This window comes from Melozone crissalis, unplaced genomic scaffold (assembly GCF_028551555.1).
Source record: "Melozone crissalis strain CALT ecotype California unplaced genomic scaffold, PUWL_Pcris_2 ptg000016l_1, whole genome shotgun sequence".
Taxonomy (NCBI): domain Eukaryota; kingdom Metazoa; phylum Chordata; class Aves; order Passeriformes; family Passerellidae; genus Melozone; species Melozone crissalis.
Window position 1 is genome coordinate 20,748,234 of NW_026535794.1, and position 24,549 is coordinate 20,772,782.

Below are 24,549 nucleotides of genomic sequence, written 5' to 3' on the forward strand. Positions count from 1 at the left end.
GGATTAATATAGTTTGCTACCTTTTGCATTAGCCTTACCTAGAAACAGGTGGTTTCTGTGCAGATATCTGGGGCTTTTCACTGACAATTCTTTTCTGTCGACTGCCCTTGTGCTCCCTTCCAAAGCCTTGTGCAAAGATAAAACCACAGAACTAAGGAAGTTTCTTTTGCTGTATCTAATTACAAATTGACAAACTTACCAAGCCCTAGGGGTTACTTGAAGCACCCAAAAATGCTGCTTAAAACTGGCTGGAAATCTCCATGTTTTGAGCTTTCTGTTGAACTCTAGTAGAAATTCTCACAATTTCCTGGCCATTCTGCAGAATTCAGCTGATGAGACAATGTGAGAGACAAGACACGGAAAAAACCTCATTTGTGAAGGAACTCTCTTCTTTGGTTGATTTTCTCTGAGAGAGCTTGACTGATTATTTTCTCGGTGACGTAGGCAATATGAATAAAATGAAAATAGTAGGTGTAGCCAACAGGCAGAGTTAAAGACAAGCAGACTAGTGCCAAAACTGTTGCATTACTATTGATGATTATTATCTGGCATCACAGACATATCAAACACTGCTCCTTCCCTATACCTACATGGGAATTTGTTTTGTCTTATTTGTCTTACCTTCATAGACCTCAAAACCCCAATGACCCATTCACACTGTAAGGTGCAGTACCAAGTAATTTAGAAGTTTACTTTCAACCCTTTTGTCTTTTTTTTTTTTACCCTTGGAGCAGATTAATTATGGTAGAAGTATTTGTAGCAGCCTATCTGTCACCAGAAAATAATAACACAAGGCAGCTAGAACTGTGCTGGTAGACTTACTGGAAGGGTATTACATGATCTGGTTAAACTTAACAAATTGAATTTGCTCTTATTTTGTTAAAAATCAGTTTCACAATGGATTAGCTAATGAAGTGTGCTTGTGGTGACTGAAGGATGTAAATCAGATATAGGGTTTTTGAGTTGGTCTGTAGTAGAGATGTTTATATCTCACATTTTAAATAGACATAGGGGATAAATGAACATGCAATGTGTTTTTCATCAAACATACTGCCTAGGAACTTTCAGTACTTGAGAAACAGTGCTGGTTGCCAGCTGTATTTCAGATGATCTCCTTATCATGTAGATCTCAGTAACAGAGGAACTGTGCAGACTTAGGAGTTTTGTTATAAAGAATCCAAAAGCCTGTGTCGTCTTTTGTTTAAAAGATAATGAAGCAGAAATTACTGCATTTAGTAAAATTTTGCCAATAGAAATCAAAAAAACTGAGAATTCAGGAGTGGTTTATTCTTTTCATGCTGCAAAGTCTCACTGATTTTAAGAGCATTAGAGAGCAAAGTCTTGAGTCTGATATCTGATGCTGTTTTGTAACCATGAATATATTGAATACAAATGTCTCTTCTGCCAAAACTTTATGCGTCTTACCATGTGAAGGATCAATTTCCCTGGGGAACAAGCTTGGCAATTCTTTGTAAAAGGTGGCTATTTCTGAAATAAGTAGCAAAAGACAAAAGTGCAGAAGACAGGAAAGAGCCTTTTTGCTATTCAAATAGCCATTCTGAACGCACAAAAATATAATTCATGAGAAAGCCAGGGATCTGAAGGTTTTTTCTTAATGTCTGAGATACTCTTTGCATTTGGAAGGGAAAAGTATGGAATATTTCTTACTTGAAATCAATACAGGATACTCAAAAGCAATTCTCATTATTGCTGTAGTTTACACTCATACCTGAATTATAAACTGCAAGTGTATTGCAAGTACATATCTCTTTCAAGTCACCAGAAATTTTCAGGTTTTTTATTGCCTAAATCCAACATTTATGCATTATTAGAAACTGTTTTTCTGTGTCTTCATCTGTAATACTAGTAGGCTGTAGAAATGAAAGTGGTTAGCAGTTGTTTTCCTAAGAATTTTCAAAACATTAGGCACATGCCCAGGGTCAGTTAATATGTCTCAGCTGGGAAGCAATAGCTTTAAAAGAGTGATTGCAGATGTGCAGAAGACCTGATCCCTTGCAGTCTAATGTAAACTGGTGAATACCAACATTGGTATTTACACCTTGACGTTTAAATTTTTAATTAGGGTTTTAGTTGTTTCTTTTTTATCTTTTAAAGCTGAAGTACACTTTCTAATAACAAAATATAACAAACAAGTTAAAACACCTCAAACAACAAGCCAACCAACCAAAAAAAAAAAGTAGGAACCTCTCTCTCTATTTATGCTTCCTCAGAATTCAAACCATCCTTTCTGAAGTCTCTCTTGCCCATGATCCAACATACACTATAGTAAGGAAATATCTCTGAAAAAAATCAGATTTTCTCCACCAAAACTGAAACTTAGCATATATCAGGAATTATATTAGTGGGAGAAAATAAGTGAAAGAAAGGGAAGGAAACAGAAAAAGCCACTTCACTCAAGTGAAATACATTTTAATTACTTCTGGAAAACACGGTTCCATGAGCAGGAATCACAGTCAAGAAGGAGGGTTAATTGTGTGCACTCCAACCTAAGAATTTTGATGGTGTATTGAAATATTACATGCTGGAAAGGAATTTGCAAATAGTCATGTGCTTTCTTAGTCTACTCTAATAATGCCAGAAACATCAGATATTCAGCTACTCTGTTGTCTAGACAAATGGCATATTCTTGATAATTGCAAGTACAAAAAGCCTATTTGAAAACTAGGTTTTATGGTAGTAGGAAATGATAGAAAATGGACTATGCTCTTGTAAGCTTTTTTATCTCTCATTACTTGAGATGGAATTTACATCCTGTGCACAAAATTACACTGATTTGATCAACTATGAATATATGATTTCCAACCTACATGCCTATGAACATATAGATCATATTTTCAATGCTTGTCTCAAGTTTAAGAGTTATTGAAAGTCATCTATTTTGTAATATGTGACCTATTTCCAGTGCTAAAACTTGCCTTCTTAGCCACAATACTTTCCAGCAACATTTAAGAGAATTGTATTGGATTTGTGTTTGTCAATGAGAAGGTACTGCAATGAGGAGAGAGTAATTTTTTGTATAGTCGTTGTTTGTTTTGCCTGTACACCCTCCACATGTATAAGAACTTTCTTCTGGAGAGTTCTTTGTTCTGGCTTTCCTGTTCTGTATCAGTTTTGCCCTGTTTGTCTCAAAGTGAAAAAGGAGATGCTTTGCATGTGTGCAGCATGAGGAATCACTGTGCAATTTACAGTGTGTTGCCACTTGTGTTCAGTTTTTTTCCATGTTACAGAAGAGACCTTATTGTCCATTTTATCTTTTTCTGTGGAACCTTGTGCAAAAATATCAGCAGTGATGTTCTGGAGTGTAACAGAATGATTTTAGCATGTCTGGGACTTCTCATGTAGATGGTACCTGGGAAAAGAATTGCATTCATGGTGATAGCACAGTGTGGATGTTTTCTGAATGCTGCTGTGCTGTCCTGGGCATACTGAACCACCAGATGTATATTGCCCATTTACACCTTTCTAAACTTGCTGATAATCATAGCTACCTGCTCCTGAGTCACCGTACCATGCAAATAGCTGGCATTAGGTTGTATGTTTAAATTCAATACCCATCCCCTCCTGGACTGGGATGACAGTCAAAAAAGTAGGTGTACTCTTGCTCCAGAGCTCATACTATGCCTTTGCACAGGAATACGGCCTTTGAAGTCCTGAAACTAGGGCACTCTACCAGTTGTTGGTGATAAAATCACCCAAGAGCACCAAGATAACACCAACACACTTCAGTGTGGAATCAAAAGATGACTTTCTTGTGTTTGTGCTCAGTACTCACAGCAGCGTCTCTCCAAAAATGAGATGCATTACTGGTACCACTGTGTACCAGCACCTCCTTCTGTGTGATTCTCAGTTAATTCTCCAACATTGTTTCCCTTTCTGAAGAAATAAAAAAACCTTTCCAAAACTATCCCCATGGGTGGTGGACAAAAACAGATAACAGCCTGTATCATATGGGCTATGGTATTTTCATAGCAGGTGGAGAGACAAACAGTAGAAAGCCCTTGCCAGAAAAGCTAAAAAGAGTGTTCCTCAGGTGGTGTGCTGGTGGATGCACCAGCAATACAGGGACGCCTGGGATGCTCTGAAACACTTGCCAGGCCTGCGCTATGCTGTTCACCTGCCCTGTGCCCTGAGGAGGACAGCCTGGGCAGCCGCCCAACAGAGCAGTGCAGGCATTGTCTGCAGCATGAGAGTGTATGGAAGACAATTTGGTGTGATCTAAAATCAAGACTGGAATATGCCATAATAATTGATCGGTCTATTTCCCTATGCATATCTCATTTCATCTCTCTTGGATGGATCAAATTAGGTCCTTCTGGCCCCTGGGAAGAGAAGGAGGGTTCCCCAGCCAGCTGCAGTGGAACATAACGATGTCACATACAGACCCATCTATAGCACTGCGTTAGAGCCGGTCGGAACTATCTTGGGCCAATATGTAAATGGTTGCTGGGCAGATTTGGGTTGCCAGGTAATGCATGATGCTCTCTGGCAATGGCAGAGCTGAGACCCTGGCAGAGGGAGGCTGCCACGCCGCGCTCCGTTTGGGTGCCCTGCAGCTGTAGGGTGGAGATGGATCTGCCTGGGGGTCCCCTGGGATCACCGTGTCTGCGGGATCCTGCGTGTGGATCGGATGGATCACTGCCCTGCGGAGCCGCGCTCACGGCGGATCGGCCCGACAGCTTCCGCGAGAGTTTTCACTCCCAAAGCAGGCAGCGTGAACCACCGTGCCCCGCAGTGAGACAGGACAAACCCCTGGATCCTCCCGCTGCCAGCGCCCAGGTGCCACCCGCGGGTGCCCCTCGGGAGTGCCCGGCTGCTCCGAGCCCGTCCCGTGCCGGGAGCGGCTCCAGCCCTACCCCGGGCCCTGCTCCGAGCCCGTCCCGTGCCGGGAGCGGCTCCAGCCCTACCCCGGGCCCTGCTCCGAGCCCGTCCCGTGCCGGGAGCGGCTCCAGCCCTGCCCCGGGCCCTGCTCCGAGCCCGTCCCGTGCCGGGAGCGGCTCCAGCCCTGCCCCGGGCCCTGCTCCGAGCCCGTCCCGTGCCGGGAGCGGCTCCAGCCCTGCCCCGGGCCCTGCTCCGAGCCCGTCCCGTGCCGGGAGCGGCTCCAGCCCTGCCTCGGGCCCTGCTCCGCCGACCGCAGCCTCGCAGGGACTTCGGTGCCTCCAGGCGTCTGTGCTGGTCCTGTTATCAGGGACATAAAAGGAAAGAGGCACTTACATTCCCCTACGTGACCCAGAGCAACAGCTCCATGTGTGGATTTTTTTGTTCTTTTGGGGAGAAGGGAATGTAGGTGCGTCTGGTGAAATAAATCTCAGGACTTTTTGTTTTGATTAAAGCCATTGTGCAACTACTGCTTGTATTTTCTGTTGTCACATTCCTACAGCTACACTCACAATAGAAGGCAGCTTATTTTTAAAATGAGAGGAAGGCTTGACAAAAGGTTACTGTAAAGAAAGAAAAGCTAGGAACATTGATAGGGTATCAGCTCTAATCCATACATCAGGCAGATATAAACCTGTTCAAAACTGTTACAATGATAATTTGCTTTCTCAAGTGCAATGGCAGGGTGATAGAAAAACAATTCAAGGGTAAATGCCAAAACTAACAGTGTTTTCTTATAAGAAAAACTGTCTCTGCAGAAAAGGCCACATTCGTGTTTAAAGCATAAAATACAGTAAAGGAATAGATGGCAGTATTTAAAACATGCAGATGAGCTCCAGAAACTTGAGGGCATTACTATAACTGACTGCAAAAGAGGAACTATTTATCTTAGGAGTCACTGCATAATGTGTAACATATACAGAAAAGAGAGGTACAAGGTCAGCTCTCAGGAGTGCTGGTGGTTTGGAATTGGAAGTATTCTTTATGAGGCCCTCTGCCATCTAACTTCCAAGAAAAAATACCATAGCAAACAAATTCTTTCAACCCTTCCTTTTCTCTCTAGTTTTCTGTGAAGGAAAGCAAGACCTTCATCTTAAGAGTGCCCGAAAACTAAGAATAGATGAAAGGGAGAAACACTAAACAGCTTCTTCCAGAAAAATTCTTTTATCTGTAGATTCATGTATTTAAAGTTTCAAAGGAATGTTATGATTATCTAGTTAGGACTGCCTGACTGGCTGTAAAACCTCACCAAGTAATCTCTCCATCAAGTACATAACATCTGTTTGAGTAATTGCACACCTCTTACAGAGAAATCTAGTCCTGGTTTATGGGCTGCAAGTGATGAAGTTCTGCAGGCCTTATTCAGGATTTGACTCAATGAAAACATTGGCATATTATGTTCTCTGTCTGCTAGGTTTGAAGCAATAGAAAGATATACCTGGCTTTAAAAACAGATCTGTTTCAAATCTCTATGAACAAACTACAGATTTAAAACAAACTAAAAGAGAATGCATCATAAGAACACTTGTTCTGAGTCTTCTCTTCTGTAAGGACACAAAAACATATTCTATTATTTTTCTTGGAATTTTTAGAGAACATTGACCAAAACAGTTAAGTTGACAGGTGAATCTCTTTGGAGAAGAGATAATAAGAAACACTTATTTAGTTTTCTGGTTTAATGATCTGTAGGAACAGTTTCCAGCCTTCTGTCAGGCTAGAGGTCTTGATTTACATATGGTAATACTCCACCTTCAGTCTCTTTCTAAAGACACTAATGTAAAAAGATTTACAGCAGAGGCACTAACCTTAAGTAGTGAGATAAATTCTCTCTAATTGCCACAGGAATTCAAACTTTCAAATGCTGATGACACTTCAGGTGTTCATGTTTCATACCAGGGTAAAATGATCATAGAACTACTCACTTATTGACAAACACCACAAAAGCCAAAGAGCTCTGTCACAGAAATAAGGATTAACTGGCTTTCTGGACAATGTATCTGTGCCTGTGGTGGAAGCTGTACAAATACATTTGGTTGAATGTGATCAAGATGCCTGATAAGCATATATAGCCAAAAGATGGCATTTTCTCAATAGATGTAGATACAATATGTTCACAGAACATATCTGGATGGGAACCTCTGCTCGTATGCAACTTTAAAATACACATTGTCAGAAATTACTCGTTCTCTTTCAGACACATTAACAAATAGTGGACAAATATTTCAGAATACAATAACATTACCAAAACAGGATCATATTGGTAATCTTGCTTTCCGTGGAAGCAAACATTAGGCATATACAAGCATTCAAACTTGGTAACTCTTCTTTTTGAAATAATGAATGTTTCCAATATTCATTCGCATCATCTGATACAAGAATAGATTTTGCTTACGTCCAGTGATGCCCTGCTATTGCTTGAATTGACTGTCACAGCTGAAGGTCATGAAGTGACTCGGTGCCAATACAAACAGATGAAGTACTGAGAAGCCACTTTTAAAAAATATTAACTTAATAAAATCAAGTACAAGCTCCAGGAAAAAAACCCCAACTTTTAAAACAGAAGCATTAGACATGGCTTCTCAACTCACCTTTCAAAGTTACATCAACATAAAAAGCAATTGTAATATTTGCACACCTAAATAAAAGAAGCTAGGATTGTACTTCAGACCTTAAAAAGAGCTCAGTTGACTCCCTTGTCAGATAGAGACTTTCTGTGTTACCCTGGATAAATTGTTTGGAACAAGGTTTCTGAAAGAATGTACATGACTAAATTTGTCTAGATTTGCATTGGGGTATTTGCTACAGCTTCTTGTAACTAACAGGCACTGAAAATGAATCCATATCTACTTTTAAAATTATCTCTAAGTTTGGTTTTCTTTCCTTGAGGGTTAGTCAGTGGTTGACTAAGAGTTCACAAGCCCATGAGCATGGGCTATCATAAACAGTGCCATTCAGTATTGTTTTTCACTTTGTATTTTGATAAGTTACTATGGTGCCCATGAAGCTTTTGAGAACTAACAGGTGTGACAGTCTGCTGTAGGACAGTAGACTCTGTTCCCCTCTGTAATATGAGAATAATTGTACCTTCACTAGGAGCTATCAAATAAACACAGGACACATTGTGACACAGTCGTGTTGCATCATAATGTAGAGATATTTCAGGACAGAGTTTAGACAAAGAAAAGAAAACTTCCAGTTGCTTCATAAAGAATAAATGTCTGTTCTGTAACTTGCTCTCCCTATTTCCACAGCCCATCAGAGGAGAAAGAAAGAACATAATTTAGTTCTCATACAAAGTATAAATAAGGTAGTGAAGAAGTCCTTGCACCAGAAATTGAGATCATGTAAAGAGCTGAAATCACACAGCTGAGTGTTATTCAATACCTCCTGGAATCTGCTCAGCTTTGTATATTTGTTTCAGACCTGGTTCTGCAAAACTAAATTAAATTAATCATCTCAACTTCTGCAGAATTAATTTGAAATCGAGAGGACAAATTACACAAAAATCACTCAGGATGGGAGGAGGTGCAGTGAGGCTACATGATCTCTAGACATTTGAAAAAGCTCTTTCCACAATGCACATCACATAACTAGGATTAAGCTAATTGCTGACAGGAAGGCAAGTGTTTATTGAACGTGATGTCTCAGAAGCAATAAGAATTCCCTTCATTTGAGGAGCTTGGAAGGCATATCAGGGTAAAGCAATTTAAACATATATTTTGTAATTCTTCATAAGGAGTTGCTATAAGCAACCACCAGAGGTGAGACAATGCAAAAGGTGGTTAGTCCAGTGCTTGACTGTCACAGGTTCCATCACACATATGAGAAATTGCATTATAGTCCAAAAAGAGTATTCCCAAATTTCTGCATCATAAACTTCAACATTTACACTTGTCATTTTTTCCTGCCACAGTGGTCCAGTAAGATGTAACTGGTGAGAATCTTTACGTTGACAAAGTATATGAGAGTATATGAGTTATGAGATTGCTTTATGCCATTTAGCAGTTCAGCTTTGCTATGCTTTTTAGATTTAAAGAAATAATTCTTAGTACTAAAAGGCAAAAAACCATTCCATATTCAAATTATTCAACTATGGTTAGTCCATTTTAATTATTGCATATAAAAGTGTTTTATTCTTTTCCTCAATCAGACTGGCAGAGATCACTTAGAACATTCAACTAGAACAGTCTCAATAAAAACTAATCAAAAGCTCCTGTGAGTTTGAGCATGGGATCTGGTAAATTCAGTAACAAATATAACAGAATTCTAAACATTCATGTTTACAAAAAAATAATTACAAAAATCTGAGTAATAAGTTAATAAAGTAAAATAGTTATCTACTGTTCAGATATAAAATCCCAGCAACTTAATTTACATATTACTATGGCAGACATAACAAAATTGTGAATAATTCTATCCACTGTCATAAGTGGTACTTTGAGATTTCCAACAGAAAACTTATATTTTAATTTTCTGTTCAAATACAGCCAAAAGTAAGAGGCAAAGCCAGCCTAATAGTAATCCAAGGTTCTGTAGGAGAAACATCAACCAGGGTCGCCGTGTCTGAATATGAGTCATTTCAGGAAGCTAAAAAAAGAATAAGACAGCAGAATGAGAGCCAGATACATTCATCTGTGGGAAAAAAAGTTATGGGAAAACAAGAGAAACTTCATTTAAAAAAAAGTAATTTTCAAAATGCTGAGCTTCTGACTATAGTTATAAATGTGTAGCATTTTCTGTACATTTTGACAAAGCTGATCTTGACAGCGAAATATTTAAATTCATCAAATTCTACCCACTTTGATTCTTTTACTAGCACTGACAAGAATGATAAACAAGATTCTGAAATTTGTTAACATCTCAATACTTTGTAGTAATTTTATACAGCTGTCTGCAAGGAAATGCTTATTTAGTAAAATTAGTGATTTCCTTTTGTGGGAATAAACTAGTTGGAGTATTTTTTGCCTCAGTACTATATATAGGGTCAATCATGCTTTTTCTGAAATAACTGGCAACACTCCTATTTACTTGGGCTTTAGGAAATGTGCAAGTAGAAAACAGGACTTTTAAAATACGCTTGAAAAAAACATGTTTAGTATCTTTCTCTGTGAGTTTTAAATCATGTAATGGAGCAACACTTGTTTATAATCATAATAAAAGCTACTTGCATTGACCTTTCACTCTACAGTGAGTTTTATCAAAGGCTTAAACTAAATATGTGTCTAAACAGAGCTTGCAGAAATGGTGCCTCCGGCTCAAATTCTCTTAATATTTCTGCTTTATTCAGGGGAAACACTGATGACTGCTAATAGTGTCACATCAACTCTGGAAATAAATACAGAGCAATAGTCTGGTGCTGACCTCTGGTTTTGGTTGTGTGCTTTTTTTCTGCTTGAATAAAATTACTGAGTTCCTGTGCACTTTGGAGGCTCTTCACAGGAGCTGTAACAGCAGCAGCCACTGGGAGACAGTGGAGTGGTGCTGACCAAGGAGGTAAACAGGAGTGTTTGCTATGCTTGGCCTTCCCTCTGTCAGAGGGGGGTCTCTGGGGCTGCTGCTTCTGCATTCTTCTTTCTCTCAAAGTTGGCCTGGGCTCAAAACAAAACTGGGCTGAAAAATCTGCCTCCACTTTAAAGCTTTGCCTGAAAAAAACAGGGAAACCCAAATGCCCTGGATTTTTATTACAACAAAGCAGTGGTTTAAATTACAGTACAGAAACTTATGTAGTCATATTTGATCAGTGTTTAAAGATAATCATAAACTTTTCATCTAAAACAAGTGTAAACACCTCAAAGTTCTTATGTAAATCAAACTCTGAACTGATGGTTTTAAGTGCTCAGAGCACACAGAGCTTTTTGTGTATATAAGTAAAAACTGTTAATTAAGACCAAGCCTGAATCCACGTCCCAGTCTAGATGTTTAGTCTTTTTTATTTATCCTTATAATCAGTCTATTTTTTCCTCTTCCCCACTGCTTGAGTGAAAAGTTCTCCAAACAGGAAAATTTTCTCCTCCCACTGCAAAATTTAATTTTCATTTTTGTCAGTGACTATTTATTGCTGTCAGTGGCAATTTAGGAGCTGCACACATGCACAGTAGGCTCCTAAGAGAGTTTTCAAAAGGAATTCTTAGGAAGTAGTACCCTTTCCATGTCCCATGCTGATGTCTGCTCCCTCCTTCTAACCTACGTGCATGTAACCAACACACCAACCATTTCTACAGCCATACCTAGTGTGACATCCCTGCTTACCTGTTAAAATAAAATGGCTGCTGTCACAATATCAGCCATGGTCACTCAGTTCTCTCTGAGCAAAAAAGCTTGTGGTACAGCAGAGACAATGTTGTTGTTAAAAAGCATGAGCCTATTTAACCGGCAGATGCAAACCACAAGTTAAGGAAACGTAGCACCACATCCAAGCTGCTGGGAGCTATCACACTTGCTAATGCTTCAAGTCTGTCAGAGGCAAAAGAGGGACTGCTAATCAAGGCACTGCTCTGTTCTACTCCAGCTCATGTTATCATGAGTGCACAAAAGATAAGAAGAAATAGGAAGCAGCATGCTGCAAGAAGGCATGAGAGGCTCTCAGGCGTGTACTGGCTAGGCACATGTGGCATGGCTGCTGCACTGCAACAGTCCAGCAAATCATTTTAAAGACTACCCTCTTATCTTCAAAATTGAAAACATTTTTAAAATTAATCAGAGTAAACTTCAGCTTGTATGATTTCTTGGTGAAAAATGATGGATATAAGTGATTTTATCTTTTGCTCCTTATTCAGTTTCTGAAATTATTAGTCTCTCCAGCTTGCTAATGGAGTTGCAATGCCATTTGTAGGAATGAAAAACCTTTAATTAACCACAGAAGTAGATTTGAGCTACTTTGTCTGTGGTGGCAGCCTTGCAGTGCTGTTCTGTCAACAAACCTCCACTCACACGCCTCAGTGTTCCTCAGTGCAGAAACCAGTGAGGCTGTTCAGTTTTATTTAAATGCTATTCTGACAAGCACATGAATATGTGAAATCCCATAAAACAAGTGCTGAAAATTACAGTCAAACTTTGTGTACTACTGCGTGCTTGTACACCACTGGCAGGAGCACTGATGATTGTTGTTTGTAGATGAGTGCAGCACAGTATAGAACCTATTTCTGTGCAGAAAGTAGAAAAATACACAAAGAATGGCTCATTTTCTCTTGGGATGTACTATACGAACACAAAACTTTTCAGACCTATAGATGCCTGCAGTGCAACATAAATATTTTTAAAAATAAATTAATCCCTGTGATATTTGACACTGACAAACAGGTGAGCCACCCAATGGCAGTTCTTTTCACAAAATGCAGAGAAAGGCTGATAAGAGTCGTCTTAATAAAAGGAATTGAGAGAAATAAGATCCTCCCCTCTCTCTCCATTTTTTCTTCCCTTCTCATCAAGACTAAGATTATGATGACAAGCTAAGAATGAGGCAAAGCATGTCCCTGTCTCTGCCTGGAACTATATTTTCTCTTGGTATTTACAGCTGGCACATTGCTTTGAAGACTCAGGGAAAAACATGGTATTGTTCTAGGAGCTTGTGGATCCTTGATGGATGCCGATCCTACACTGAAGGAAAAATACGTGTACATTGTTCCTAGCCCCATCAGTAAAACCATGCCTAGACAGTTGGTAGGCAGCCTCACTTCCAAATTTCTCTGTCAGAACAAGCTGCAGCTTGGTACACAGTGTTCTTGTCTGTTATTTACTACCTCAGTCAGGACTGTTGACACATCCACAATCCTTTGGCCGTTCCCTCTTAAGCTCTTAGGTGAACTTTATGTTCATTTTCCTCTAGTTACAATAGCAAAAACAGACTAAAATACTACCAAGGTCTAAGATCAATTACTGTAAGTAGAACTTTAAATAGGTCATAATACTGGAATGGCATATCAGATTTAATGTATGATGCCTGAACCTGGTAAAGAGCATCTCAGGCACGAAGTGGTAATGAACACAAGGGAGAGACAGACAGCCTTGGGGAAAAAAACAAAGTAATAATTTATGAAGAGACTTCTTTTTTTCTCCCTCTTGATCTCCTCACTCAAAACATTCCATCTTTGTGGAGGAGCTTGCAAGGGACTTTACATCAACACATGATGGTTAAAGATCCATGTGGCAAAGCTGGGCAGGCATTTAAGGTCTGCATAGCTACAAGTGTAACTGTTATCCATCTCTTCAATAAATTATGTGGTCTGAGGTGTCTGCTATGACCTATGATTGCTCCACATTTTTGCTCAGACCTTCCTCCTACCCTGTATCTTCACACTTTATTTTTCTTTAGACAATCATTGCTATTGAACTGGGTGTATGAAAAATATTGGGCAACTATAAAAAGTTGCGGTAATCTGAAGGCTTTTTTGTTACTTAAGGTCTAATTGAAGCCTCCCTAGGACAAAAAGGAAGGATTCAGGATAAACATCTTACATTTAAATTCTGAAACTGCAAGTTTGTATTGAAACAAAGGATGAAAAATATATAAGGGCAGAAAAAGAAAAAAAAATTTCAAGATCTTGAAATCCCTGAAAGTTCAAATATATATTTTACTAAATAACTAAAAATACATTGTTTGAATGTATTGTTTGAAAGTCTTTAGAAGATTTTTTTAAATACTCTAAAATTCCATTATATCTTTCTCTTATTTTAGTCTCTTAATGATCTTTATTTCCCCTGTTCATTATAATGGCACCTAGCATGAGAGTGACACACAAGAATAACAGATTACTTTTTTAAGCACTGTACACACACAGGGCAGACAACATGCTCTTCCTAACAAGCTCTTTTTGTCTCCAAGTTCATCCTCCTGCATTTGTCTGACACTCATCTATGATGTGTCTATGCTATAAAGAAAATATAAAAATAGACTGAAGTTCTCACCATTTCTGCTAAAGATAAATACAAGAACATTCCAGCTGTAATAGTAAAGATCCAGTTTTGAATGGATGGGTCAGTTGATAGAGAAAGGCCAATATAAAGTCCTAAGAATGCTGTTAGTGCACTTATAAAATTCATCAAAATTGCAATCTTCGTTGGGAGCCCTGTACTTAGCAGCACAGCAAAATCTCCTGCATAGAAAAGAAGAACATTTATTATTTAGCTGATAAATGTATTTTTAAGACTCTTGGTAATAAAACATGAAGGAAAATCAGTAAGATATGCACAAAAATAGTGAATGATGGATACCTGCCTTTAGAATTCTGTAGAATTAGTTATAAACTTGTCCTGTATGAAATAAAAATCCCAAAACAACAAAGAATTGACTTGTACTTGTTTAGCTGTTCCTAAAGATAGCATACAGTATTGAGGAGTGGCTTTCTGTTAGTTCTCTATGTTCCGTGACATTTCCAGCTTGGATACATGCAAAAGTGAAGTCACATGGTTTCCCAGAGTTTCTAAATCTTTCTCCACTGGGAACTTGCCAGTTCAAATCATGTGGGTATGTTTGCAGCATAGTCTTTAAGTGTTTTACAGGTGCTGCAAGTCAGAGTAATCTATGCCAGTCTGATCCCTGTTTGAGTTTAATCCCACTGATTCCACCCCTAATCACTTGCAGTAAGCTGTACATCAGAACCCCATCACACATTTTTCTTCTAAAATGAAAGACTTCATAACAGGCCAAAACTAGAAGATTTGAAAAATTTTGCTCCATGACTGTAAAAAGGTCACTTTGACACTGGGGCACTATTGCCCCAGAATTAAGAAGGTATCTTTGGAGTAACTGTCAAGTATTTCAATTTGCTTTGCTATGCAAACAAGAGTTACCAGATTTACAGCAATCCTCCACCCCCCCTTTTTGTCTGGAGGAGTTTTCTACATAGTACATGAAATCTTCAGTCATTTAATGATAGAAATGAGAACCTGCAGTTCTCAAATCAAACTTCCCAATCATAAACATTCATCAACACAATATCAGGAGCAGCTTCAGTCATGCTGAAAGTTTTACCAGAAAGAATCAATCAAGGGCAGTAATACAACAGAACAATCCTCCTGTCCTGTCCAAAGTAAAATTAGCAGCGGGAATGAGGGTAGCAAGAGGAATACTTGATTAAATAGCTCTGCTGCACATTGAAATTCTTGGATAACCTGTTGTGTCAGACATGGCCTAGGTCTTGCTTACAGTTTATTATTTTTTGTGTCTGTACACATAAGAACAACAGGTCACTCCTGACCTGAGGTCATTTGCATCTGGAGAAGGTCAAATGGGAGGGAATCCAGTAATGAGTGCAGCAGCCTCCTCTGGTTTTTGTGAAGGGCAAAGACAGTATCAGTCTCACATTGTAACACTGTAATTCATGTTTAAGTTGTTAATTCATTAAGTTCATTAATTCATAATTCATGATTAATTCTTGCTGTAAGCAAGAATTCCCAAAAATGTCATAAAGGAAAGAAATTTTGGGAAACCTGGAAATACAAAGTCAATCAGGAAAAATACATACATATATTTTACATACATATATTTCTTACCCATTTCATGAGGAATTTCATGGCATAAAATAGCAACAGTCGTTGTCACACCTGTTTCTGTTGAGGATGAGAATGCTGCTCCTATTGCCAAGCCATCAGCAAAATTGTGAAGACTGTCGCCCACCAGAACCATTATTGCTAACAAGCTGATTTTTTTACCTCAAAAAAGAAAAACAAACAAATAGATAAAAAGCCTAATATTAACCCACACAGATATTGCAAGTTTTGTTATGTTACCAAAGATTTGGGGTTTCTGGTGACTTTTCATATAACATTACAAAAAGTCATAATAATCAGAGGGAAATATTGTTTAACTGACTTTTCCTTGTTATTGCACTTCCTTCAATACATTTGAAACAAAAAAAAAGTAGGTTCCAGAACAATTCAAAATGAGATGCAAATACCAAGAAATAACTTTCTTATTCTTACTAGGTCAACTATTAAACAAAAAGTTCAGTTTGTGTCCTGTCTAGTGAAGCATCCTAAGGCTCTTTATAAATCTTTCTTTATTTGATGAAATTCGCACAAGTTTTCTAGTTGTTATTTGGGGTTCTTCCTCCAGTGTTCACAGAATTGCAGAGCTATAGTGCAGATGAATATTTGGTCTCACACAGCTGATAGTTTTAATCCTATAAAGCTTGCTGCTACTGAGTAGTATCAGCAGGATCTTGTTTTTTATGGAATTATATTACAGTGAAAGATAGAAATGAAAGACAACAAGCCTCAGAGTATCACTTATAGTACAGGGTTACAGCATGCTTATATCCAACATTTGTTCCAATCAATTAATGGCTGTTATGCTCACAGTGCTCCTATCTGGAGCACTGCTCGTGGTCTGGATGGCTGTTTGTCTTTCCCATGCTGCCCTGTGACCTTGTTTTAGAGTGGAACAGTGTACTGGGTGTTCATGGCACCAGGTCACCTGACATGAGTGGAAAGGTGCTACTAGTGATGCAAGTACTGAAATCAGGCTAGGGAATTAGGGATGGTCTCTCTGCCCAGCCTGCAACAGAGACATCTGGGTGGAATGCTGAACAGATTCCCAGGGAGGCAGTTTATCTCTTCAAGAAGCAGCAAGGCTCCATATAGGTTCAACGTCTAAACTTAGCAACACACAATTGGCTGCCCCATCCTGTATTTTTTCATTCATTTAATCCACAGTCTTACAGTCAGGGCTGCCTAACGTCTGCCAAGAAACTCATCCAGCTTCCCTCTGCACAGAATGGACAGAACACTTTGAAAAGGGTTTGTTTCATGCCTGAAGGAGCAGGGTCATGATTTGGGCCCTAAATATGTATTTTTCTGACTTCTGGTGACCCCCCATCGACATAATATGACAGACTAAGGAGCAAACGTCAAGCTGCACCGATCTGTCTGAATACAGTTATTACCAGGTCTCACTCCAGTAATGTTTCTCTGAGATGACCATTTTATAGTGATGGGGGAGATATTTTTCTCACAGAAACTGGCTAGAACTGAAGTCTTCAGACCATTATAAAAAACACACAGAGCCCATAAAAGCCTAACAACCGTGTTCAGAAAATCCTCCCTGGTTGTCTGGGAGCTCTGTGGGTTCAGAAAAATTGGCAGGTTTGTTAGATTTTGCTGCCAGCTTACAGAGCAGGATGTGGATGTTGCGAGTTTGCACAGTACTCTCTAAACACCATGGGCAGTTTATGATCAATAGTGCAGAGCATGAATTACATAGAAATAGTACATTGCTGCTTTGCATTAAGTTTGTGATTTGTAATAAGCACTGGCCAGGATGAATTCATGGCCTGCTCTGAGGTCTTTTTAGTCTGTTTTGTTCAAGTATCTGATTGCTGGAGAAGATATACCATGATTACTGGAACTCATTCCAGGATGTTTTAATATAACACAGGGATCAGGTTAACATTGTGGAGCAATTACAGCTATAAGCTTTCTGAACTTACTTGACAGAAAGTTAAGATGCATGTATAAACAAATCTGAATGTTTATTTTACTTTACTTTCAACCTATTTTAAAGCAACTTTGTTACTGGCAATTATCTCACTGCATTATATTCCAACACAAAGTATTAACTATTAACTTAGTACCTTAACTTTTTCTACAAAGCCTCTTCTTTTCCATCCAACAATCTTACTTTTTTTTCTTTGCTTAAATAGGAAACCAGAACTCATAGCAAATTCTTTTCTATAATTTTCATAAAACTAATGGGTACAGGACCTCAACCATACACTTCTTAGGTTTAGAATAAGAGTTTAAAGCAAAAACTTATCCATAAATAGATATTTTCCAATGTTTCCATGACTAACACAGAAAAAATATTTCTAGTCAATGTAAAGTGTCACAAAGTACAAGTATAAAATGCTACTGTTTGGTCTTCTCTGATATTGGTAGAACAAGTATAGATATATGCAGAGAGGGCCAGTCAGATGTCTTTTTATTTAGAATTTTTTTTGCTTTCTAAGTTACTCCCTGACAATCTATGTGATTGACCCTTTTTGCAGTCCTATTTGACAGGAATTTACAGTGAAACTGCAGTTCTGGCTTCTCTCTTAGACACACAGATTCCATTAAGTTTTGGGGAAGAAGGACCTCACTCAGTATCAAGATACTCAGGTATGTTTATGCTCTTAGCTGTTTAAAAGAAACATAATGAAACAAACTTTTGTAATTATGAATTCCCCCACCCCCTACAAAAAAAACCCCAACAAATTACCTCCCACCCTTCCCTACTAAGGTTTCATTTATGGAAGTCAGACTGAGGTATGAGAAAAAATTAAACTAAACAAAATTACTGAGACGCTATCCCAAATTTAGTAACTTGGAACAAATAACATTGAAATCACTAGCAATTTGTTGTTGCTTAGCAGGTTATGATGACTGAACCAAACAGAAACATCTAGAGATGAACCATGTAGTCACATTTAAACTGGCATTGGACTGTGTATACTGGAGAGGTGAAAGAGAAGAAATGAAAATCCAGATTTCTAATACTTCAGAAATAGAAATGAAATCCACAAGAACAGAAGAGAACATTAAGAACCTAGAAGAAGATAATGACACAATTAAATAAATCAAACTGATGACCTGAGATCACAAAATAAAGGGGAATTAATTATAGTAAAGAAACTGATTTCAATTAAAATATTATTCTGTCAGTTGAATGACTGCAACTCTACTGAATTCACCAAGGTCACAAAGTACAGTTAAAGGCAAAATTTGGTTTATACTCTATTTTCATAATTTTACTAAGCAGCAAAAAACCACAGAAGACAAGCGTTATCAAAGTTCTCAGAAGCAAATAGATTACTTTAAAACTGAGGCATCATGAGGCTGTAATTCCATACCTGTGATAAATCATTACTGCTTTAAAGAGTCTACTGCTTTACTGTGTAAGAGAAAAAGGATGCAGAATTATATTAGCACAGAAAACCTACAAAAAATGTTTCACTACTTCCAGAAAAAAAAGCCTGAGCTAAGTTTAAAATTAAAAAATATGTCTTGCATTAATTTTTGACTATTTCCCTTTAAGCAAAGACTTTAGGAAAATAGATTGCAACAGTGAGACAGCAAATACTAAAGCAAGGACAGTGTGAGATTAATGAGCTTCACAATTACAGGGTTGGCAGCTGAGAAGGTCTTTAAGCAGAGATTAAATTATGTAGCCAGGCGCCATCAGATGTGATGATGTGTCACACAGCAAACACAGACCTAAGCCAGCTGCACACTTCCAATTCCATCTTAGGTCCGAAGGATTTTCCTGTCTTGTCTAGTCTTTTTATTGATACTAACTTTTTTTGCTGATCACCTTGCTGTCTGGAGGAACTTCAGCAGGTTCCGAATCTTCCGGACTTCTCTAGTTAAAAGCAAAGAGAATCGGTCAATGTTAAGAGTGTCTTCCAGCTGCTGCCATAAATACAGGAAAATATCAACAAAGTTCAAGCTATTTGAATTAAAGATAGTCAATGGTTATTTGCACAGATGTCATTAGAAAAATTTACTGGCCACTGGCAGTGTGATTGGTACTGCAGAAACACATAAAAAAGAAATCTACCTCTCCCGGAGAAGGTTAAGTCTAATTCAGGTAGGAAGAAATACATGCATAGGCATTGTTGTAACCCAGGGAAGCCACATTTCTGCTTGAATGCACAAAAATCTGAGCCAAAGACTAGAAGTGACATAATTAAAATTGCATGTTTTGATTTTGTCATGCCTGGATAACTGTATTTTCCTGGAGAATGTGTCCATAGGATTTCCAGGGAAAAAGAGGTAGAGACTTTTAGCTACTCATGTTCTTCACAGTTTTTGTGTGAAAACACAAGACTTAAAAATATGATCATCAGTAGGTTTCATCCCCTTTCAAAATATAGGGGTTTTTCTTCAGGGGGTGGTGCAGCCTCCAGTGCCTTGTGTCTTGGCTTTTAGCAAGGGCCTAATCTCAGGACCAGGCAGCACTGGCTGGGCATAGCACTTGAGTGCACTCCATGGTGAAATTTACCCTTACTTCAAGTGAGGAAAGAGAAAGTGACTTCCTCCTTATCCTAGAGAGATAAATTGAGGCACCAGCCCTAACATTTAATTAATAGATATTGCAACTGTTGGGAGATAAGGGAGAACATGAATAATCTCTCACCGTCACTGCCTCCTTGGGGCTTTGCTTTCTGATGGAAGAAATTAGAAATTCATGGGAGGGAGAGAGAAGCCAAAAAACTTGTTTGCTTGAAACTAGAAAGACTGAGTTTTAATTTTTGAGGGCTTTTTTCCCGAAAAGTGTGTTAAAACTATTATAGTAGCCAGTGGAGTCAAGAATAGCACAAGAGCTCTGTTAGGGACAGCAGCCACCACTCCAAAAACTGTACCAGAGATGTGCAAACAAAATAGGATATGTTTATTGGTTGTGATGAAGGATATATTCTGTAGAAGCATGAGGAGAAAAGGAAAAAGAATTGTTTCTCATATTCTACATTTTAAAGGGAACATAAATGTCTCTAGTTCCCATGATTGCAGCCAGTCATATGAATTCCAGTAATTGTTCCACTTCTCCTATATTTATTCACATGCCACTTCCTTGAACTGTGAGTCAAATCTGCAAGACTAATTACTGATCTGAAGGATTTATAAGTTCTTCTTAGTCAACCAGTGTTTGTCTTAGTATTACTCACATGATTCTGAAAAATTGGATGCTCTTGTGTAAACCAGCTCAGCCAGGCTAATTCCATATAGATATTGTGATCTATATAGAACTATGGGGGGGATCTTGCATTTGAGGGGAACAAAATGTTCATTCATTATCATCAACAGGAAGCTTTGCCATGTCTCACAAAATAGTAACCATGCTTCACTTCTCTGTTTGATCTGGTTTTTATTGAGAGTTTTCCAACTGTGTTTTAGAGATTAGTGGTGACTCACGAGGATCTTGCCCATCACAACTACATTAGTAAAATGGAGTTCACCTATGCATCAAGATACTGGATATAAACTGAAGACATTTGTTGAAAGAAAGAGAAAACAGGGTAAAATTTATGACTCAATTTAATTTGCAAAGATTTATCTGTCTGGATACTAAATCTAAAAGTATGTAACTTCTTATAGGTAAGCACCATTCCCAGCTATCTAAAGCGTTTACATTACTCTTCAAATCTGTGGAAAAATGCCCAAGAACAGTCCAGGATTTAATCTGTTCATTAATTATGCACTTAACTCTCATTGCAGGAAGTTCCAAAGTTTTTCCTAAGGGAGAGTCTGCCTTTACATATGATCAATGTATAAAAGGAAGGGAGAAGGAAAATATTCAAGAATTTTATCAACAAAATGTATAACAATACAGGAAGCATATTGTTATATCAATCTGATACACACTTAAGAAAAGTTACTGTAAAATGTCTATTCTTGATATGTCTGTGAAAGCTCATTATAAACTTCAAAATCTAGAGATTCTTGACAATCATGTCAAGTAATAAACAACAAATCAATAAAGACTGAAAAATAATACTGATTTATTACATTAGTTTTGTTAATTTCTTTAGAGGAACAGAGAAAGAAGAATTTAAATTCAGGGAATTATGTCATATTGGTAACCTACCAACTGTATGGTTGAAGTAGATTTGCCTCTGCCTGAAAGCTCATTTAATTCAGACTCCACTGGAAGATCATGGGAATGTCCCCAGTGCCCATTAACTAATGAAAGGCCCTGCTGAATGAAGATGCTTTGAAATTAGTTCTGAAATCCAACAAACACAGGTGCAGCATCTCTCAGTCTTTTGTGAAAATTTAGCATTTTTAATGATTTAAAAAAAAAATCTGCTGAAAAAGATCAACATTTCCTTAAATGTTAAAAAAAAAACTGAAAAAAACTCTGAAAAGTGAATCAGATATATCAGTGACAATCACAAAGGTTTGATAAAACTTAATGTATTTTAAAAATAAAATTCAAATTTTAAGCCGAGATGGATATAAAAATTAACTCTGAGGATTCATCTATTTCTCAGTACAAAAGGTTTAAAAATTGGTGGGATGATGATAAAACCCTTCTCTCAAACAAGGAAAAAAATGGACTCCTTTTTACCAAGAAAACAAAATATCACCATCATCAAAATACTCTCATTCCATTAATCTCACATTATATTCTTATGGGTGACTCAAAGGTAGTGGGGATAGGGAGTCATTGAAGCCTAAACCAGGCCAGTCTTCACACTCTCTGTAAACAGAACAAGCAAAGGTTTCTCCTTCTCAAGTGACATTAGGATTGTCTCATGCTGAGAAACTTAATGAGCCATCACATTTTGTGCTACATTCTATCCTTGTGCATATTCATATTTTCAGGCTCCAGTCATACTGAAATAAAGTAATACAATTACTGTAAGCATGGCTGTAGCAAGGAGATCCTATTAATAAAAATTGGGTCTTACTGACTGTAACATACATATTAGATTTTCACATCACTGGGATAGGGATCAAAAACAATTTGGAAATTTTAAGATATCAGTCTTGAAAATATCTTGAAAATATTTATCTTTCCATTGCATCTTTCTCCTCTTCAAACAGAGCCTAGAGCAAACAACAGTCACTGCTATTTCATATGGATACACACTTTTCACCTGCTCCCGTGTGACTCATGAATGCAGGCTTATGGAACATGTTTGATTACCTGTTCCCTTTCTGGAATTATAAATACATGAAACACACTCATGAAGCAAGAACAATCCACAGAGCAAAGCAAAATAGAAGCTGAAGGTCAATCTGGTAGGACCACTTTGGAAAGCAATTATCTTTGCTTCATTTAACCCACAGAAATGATAATTAATTTCCACAATCATTTTAGCATTCTGTGCATTGCAATCTCAAAATACAAGATTTTTTTTTTTTTAAAGGGTGAGTTGTACAAAGCTTTACCTGGTCACGAGGTGTTACCAAAAGAAAGAAACACTTTTCTATCAGAAAAAATCCATGAATTCCTCCAATTATTCCCAAAAGTTTCCAAATATATTCTTTTCCCTCATAGAAATGTTCTACCTCTTGTGCTTCATGTTTATGCAAACCAAGAGTCTAAAATAAAAGAAATAAAGTTAAAAAAAATTAAATGCCAATGTTTTAATTTTTCCTATAGCAAGCCATAATGCATTAATTCATTTTATTCTCAGACTTTTATTTTCCCAGTTCTCAGTTCTGCCAAAGTTAAATTGTGTTTTGAAATAATCAGCTGAATAATAGAGGATGAAATTAATCATGAGGAGCACAGCTACACTTCTTCATCTCTCAGTGGTGAAAGTAACATTATTTTTAGGGACAATTTTATGAAATCCCCATTTATATATACGAGATATATTTTGTTTGCAATATATTGATGCTAAAACTCTATAAAAATTACTTGCATTATCTTAATATGCAAACTTCATATCGAAAATAGATAAGGAGCTACTGGAGAGGGTCCAGCAGAGGACACAAAGATGTTTAGAGGACCGGAGCATCTCTCTTATGAGGAGAGGCTGCTGGAACTGGGCTTGTTCAGTCTAGAGAAGAGCAGTCTGAGAGGGGATCTCATTAATGCATACAAATGTCTCGAAGGTGGGTGCCAAGAAGGTGGAGCCAGACTCTTTTCAGTGGTTCCCAATGACAGAGTGAGGAGCAATGGCCATAAAATAAAACACAAAAAGTTCCAACTCAACATGAAGTAGAAATTCTTTACAGTGAGGGTGGCAGAGCACTGGCATGGGCTGCACAGGGTGGTTGTGGATTCTCCCTCTCTGGAGACATTCAAAAGCACCTCAATATATTCCTTTGGAACCTGCTCTAGGTTATCCTGCCTTGGCAGTGGGTTGGACTAGATGATCTGCAGGCATTCCTTCCAACTCTAACTGCTCTGTAGTTCTGTAACTCTGTGATTCTGTGAAAATGAACCATAAATTAATTAATGCACTATTAATGCAAGCATGCCTTTCTGTTGGTGGGTATGCTTCCTTCTTTTCCCCAGTGTCACAGCACAGCAGCCCTCCTTTGCTCTGAAAGGGAGGGCTCTAAAGGCTACTGGATACATCACTTAAAACTGGCAAAGGAGAATACTTTCACACTTAAAAGGTGTTGCTGAAAGAAATGAATTTTTCTCACATTCAGTGAGAATTGCTTAAACCACTCTCCCAGTTTTGCTTCCAGAGATGATGCATTGAGCATGAAGAAAATTTTAACCAGAATCTGAAGCTGCAAAGATCTCATTCTGTGACCACTGTAAGTCTACTCATAACATCTGTGTCATATCAGAGGAGACTGTTAAAAATAAATTAATACACAATGGAAAATTTGGTTCTGTTTTGCATTTTATCCCATTTTTAAAATTTAGATTATGAATTTAGGAAAAGATCATGTTACCCATTTTATTACAGTTCTAGGCATCAGGATTAATTAGGTTTATAGTGCCTAGTTCTCTGGAACAATCTGTGGAGGGGACTGTGAATGTCTCACACAACCTTAGAACAATTTTTGTTAAAATGTGTTACAGAATCTGCCTCATGAAATAAATTATTACCCATCTAGAACATGCCTTGCACAGGACTTGTGGAGTTACTGATTTTATTTTTTTTTTTAAATAGGAACCTTTCTTTCTTTGAATTCATCAATCATGGATTTTTACTTACTATTATTTTTAATCTCTCTCTGAGCTACAGAGTGCAAATGTCATTG

General features: G+C 37.9%; 1 protein-coding gene across 5 annotated transcripts in view; it reads right to left on the reverse strand.

The window, feature by feature from the left end:
• Positions 1–8,492: 8,492 nt before the first annotated feature.
• Positions 8,493–24,549, reverse strand: part of SLC39A12 (solute carrier family 39 member 12) — a 34,256-nt gene continuing 18,199 nt past the window's right edge. For 3 of the 5 annotated variants that reach the window (XM_054273634.1, XM_054273630.1, XM_054273635.1), the window contains 6 exons: positions 22,768–22,920; positions 21,458–21,568; positions 19,168–19,231; positions 15,388–15,546; positions 13,801–13,988; positions 8,493–9,483 (listed from right to left, as the gene is read on the reverse strand). In XM_054273634.1, the coding sequence (XP_054129609.1) occupies positions 9,355–9,483; positions 13,801–13,988; positions 15,388–15,546; positions 19,168–19,231; positions 21,458–21,568; positions 22,768–22,920 (804 nt within the window). In that variant the 3' untranslated portion in view covers positions 8,493–9,354. The remainder of the gene's footprint in view (positions 9,484–13,800; positions 13,989–15,387; positions 15,547–19,167; positions 19,232–21,457; positions 21,569–22,767; positions 22,921–24,549) is intronic. The other 2 variants (XM_054273631.1, XM_054273632.1) reach the window with 2 other exon arrangements.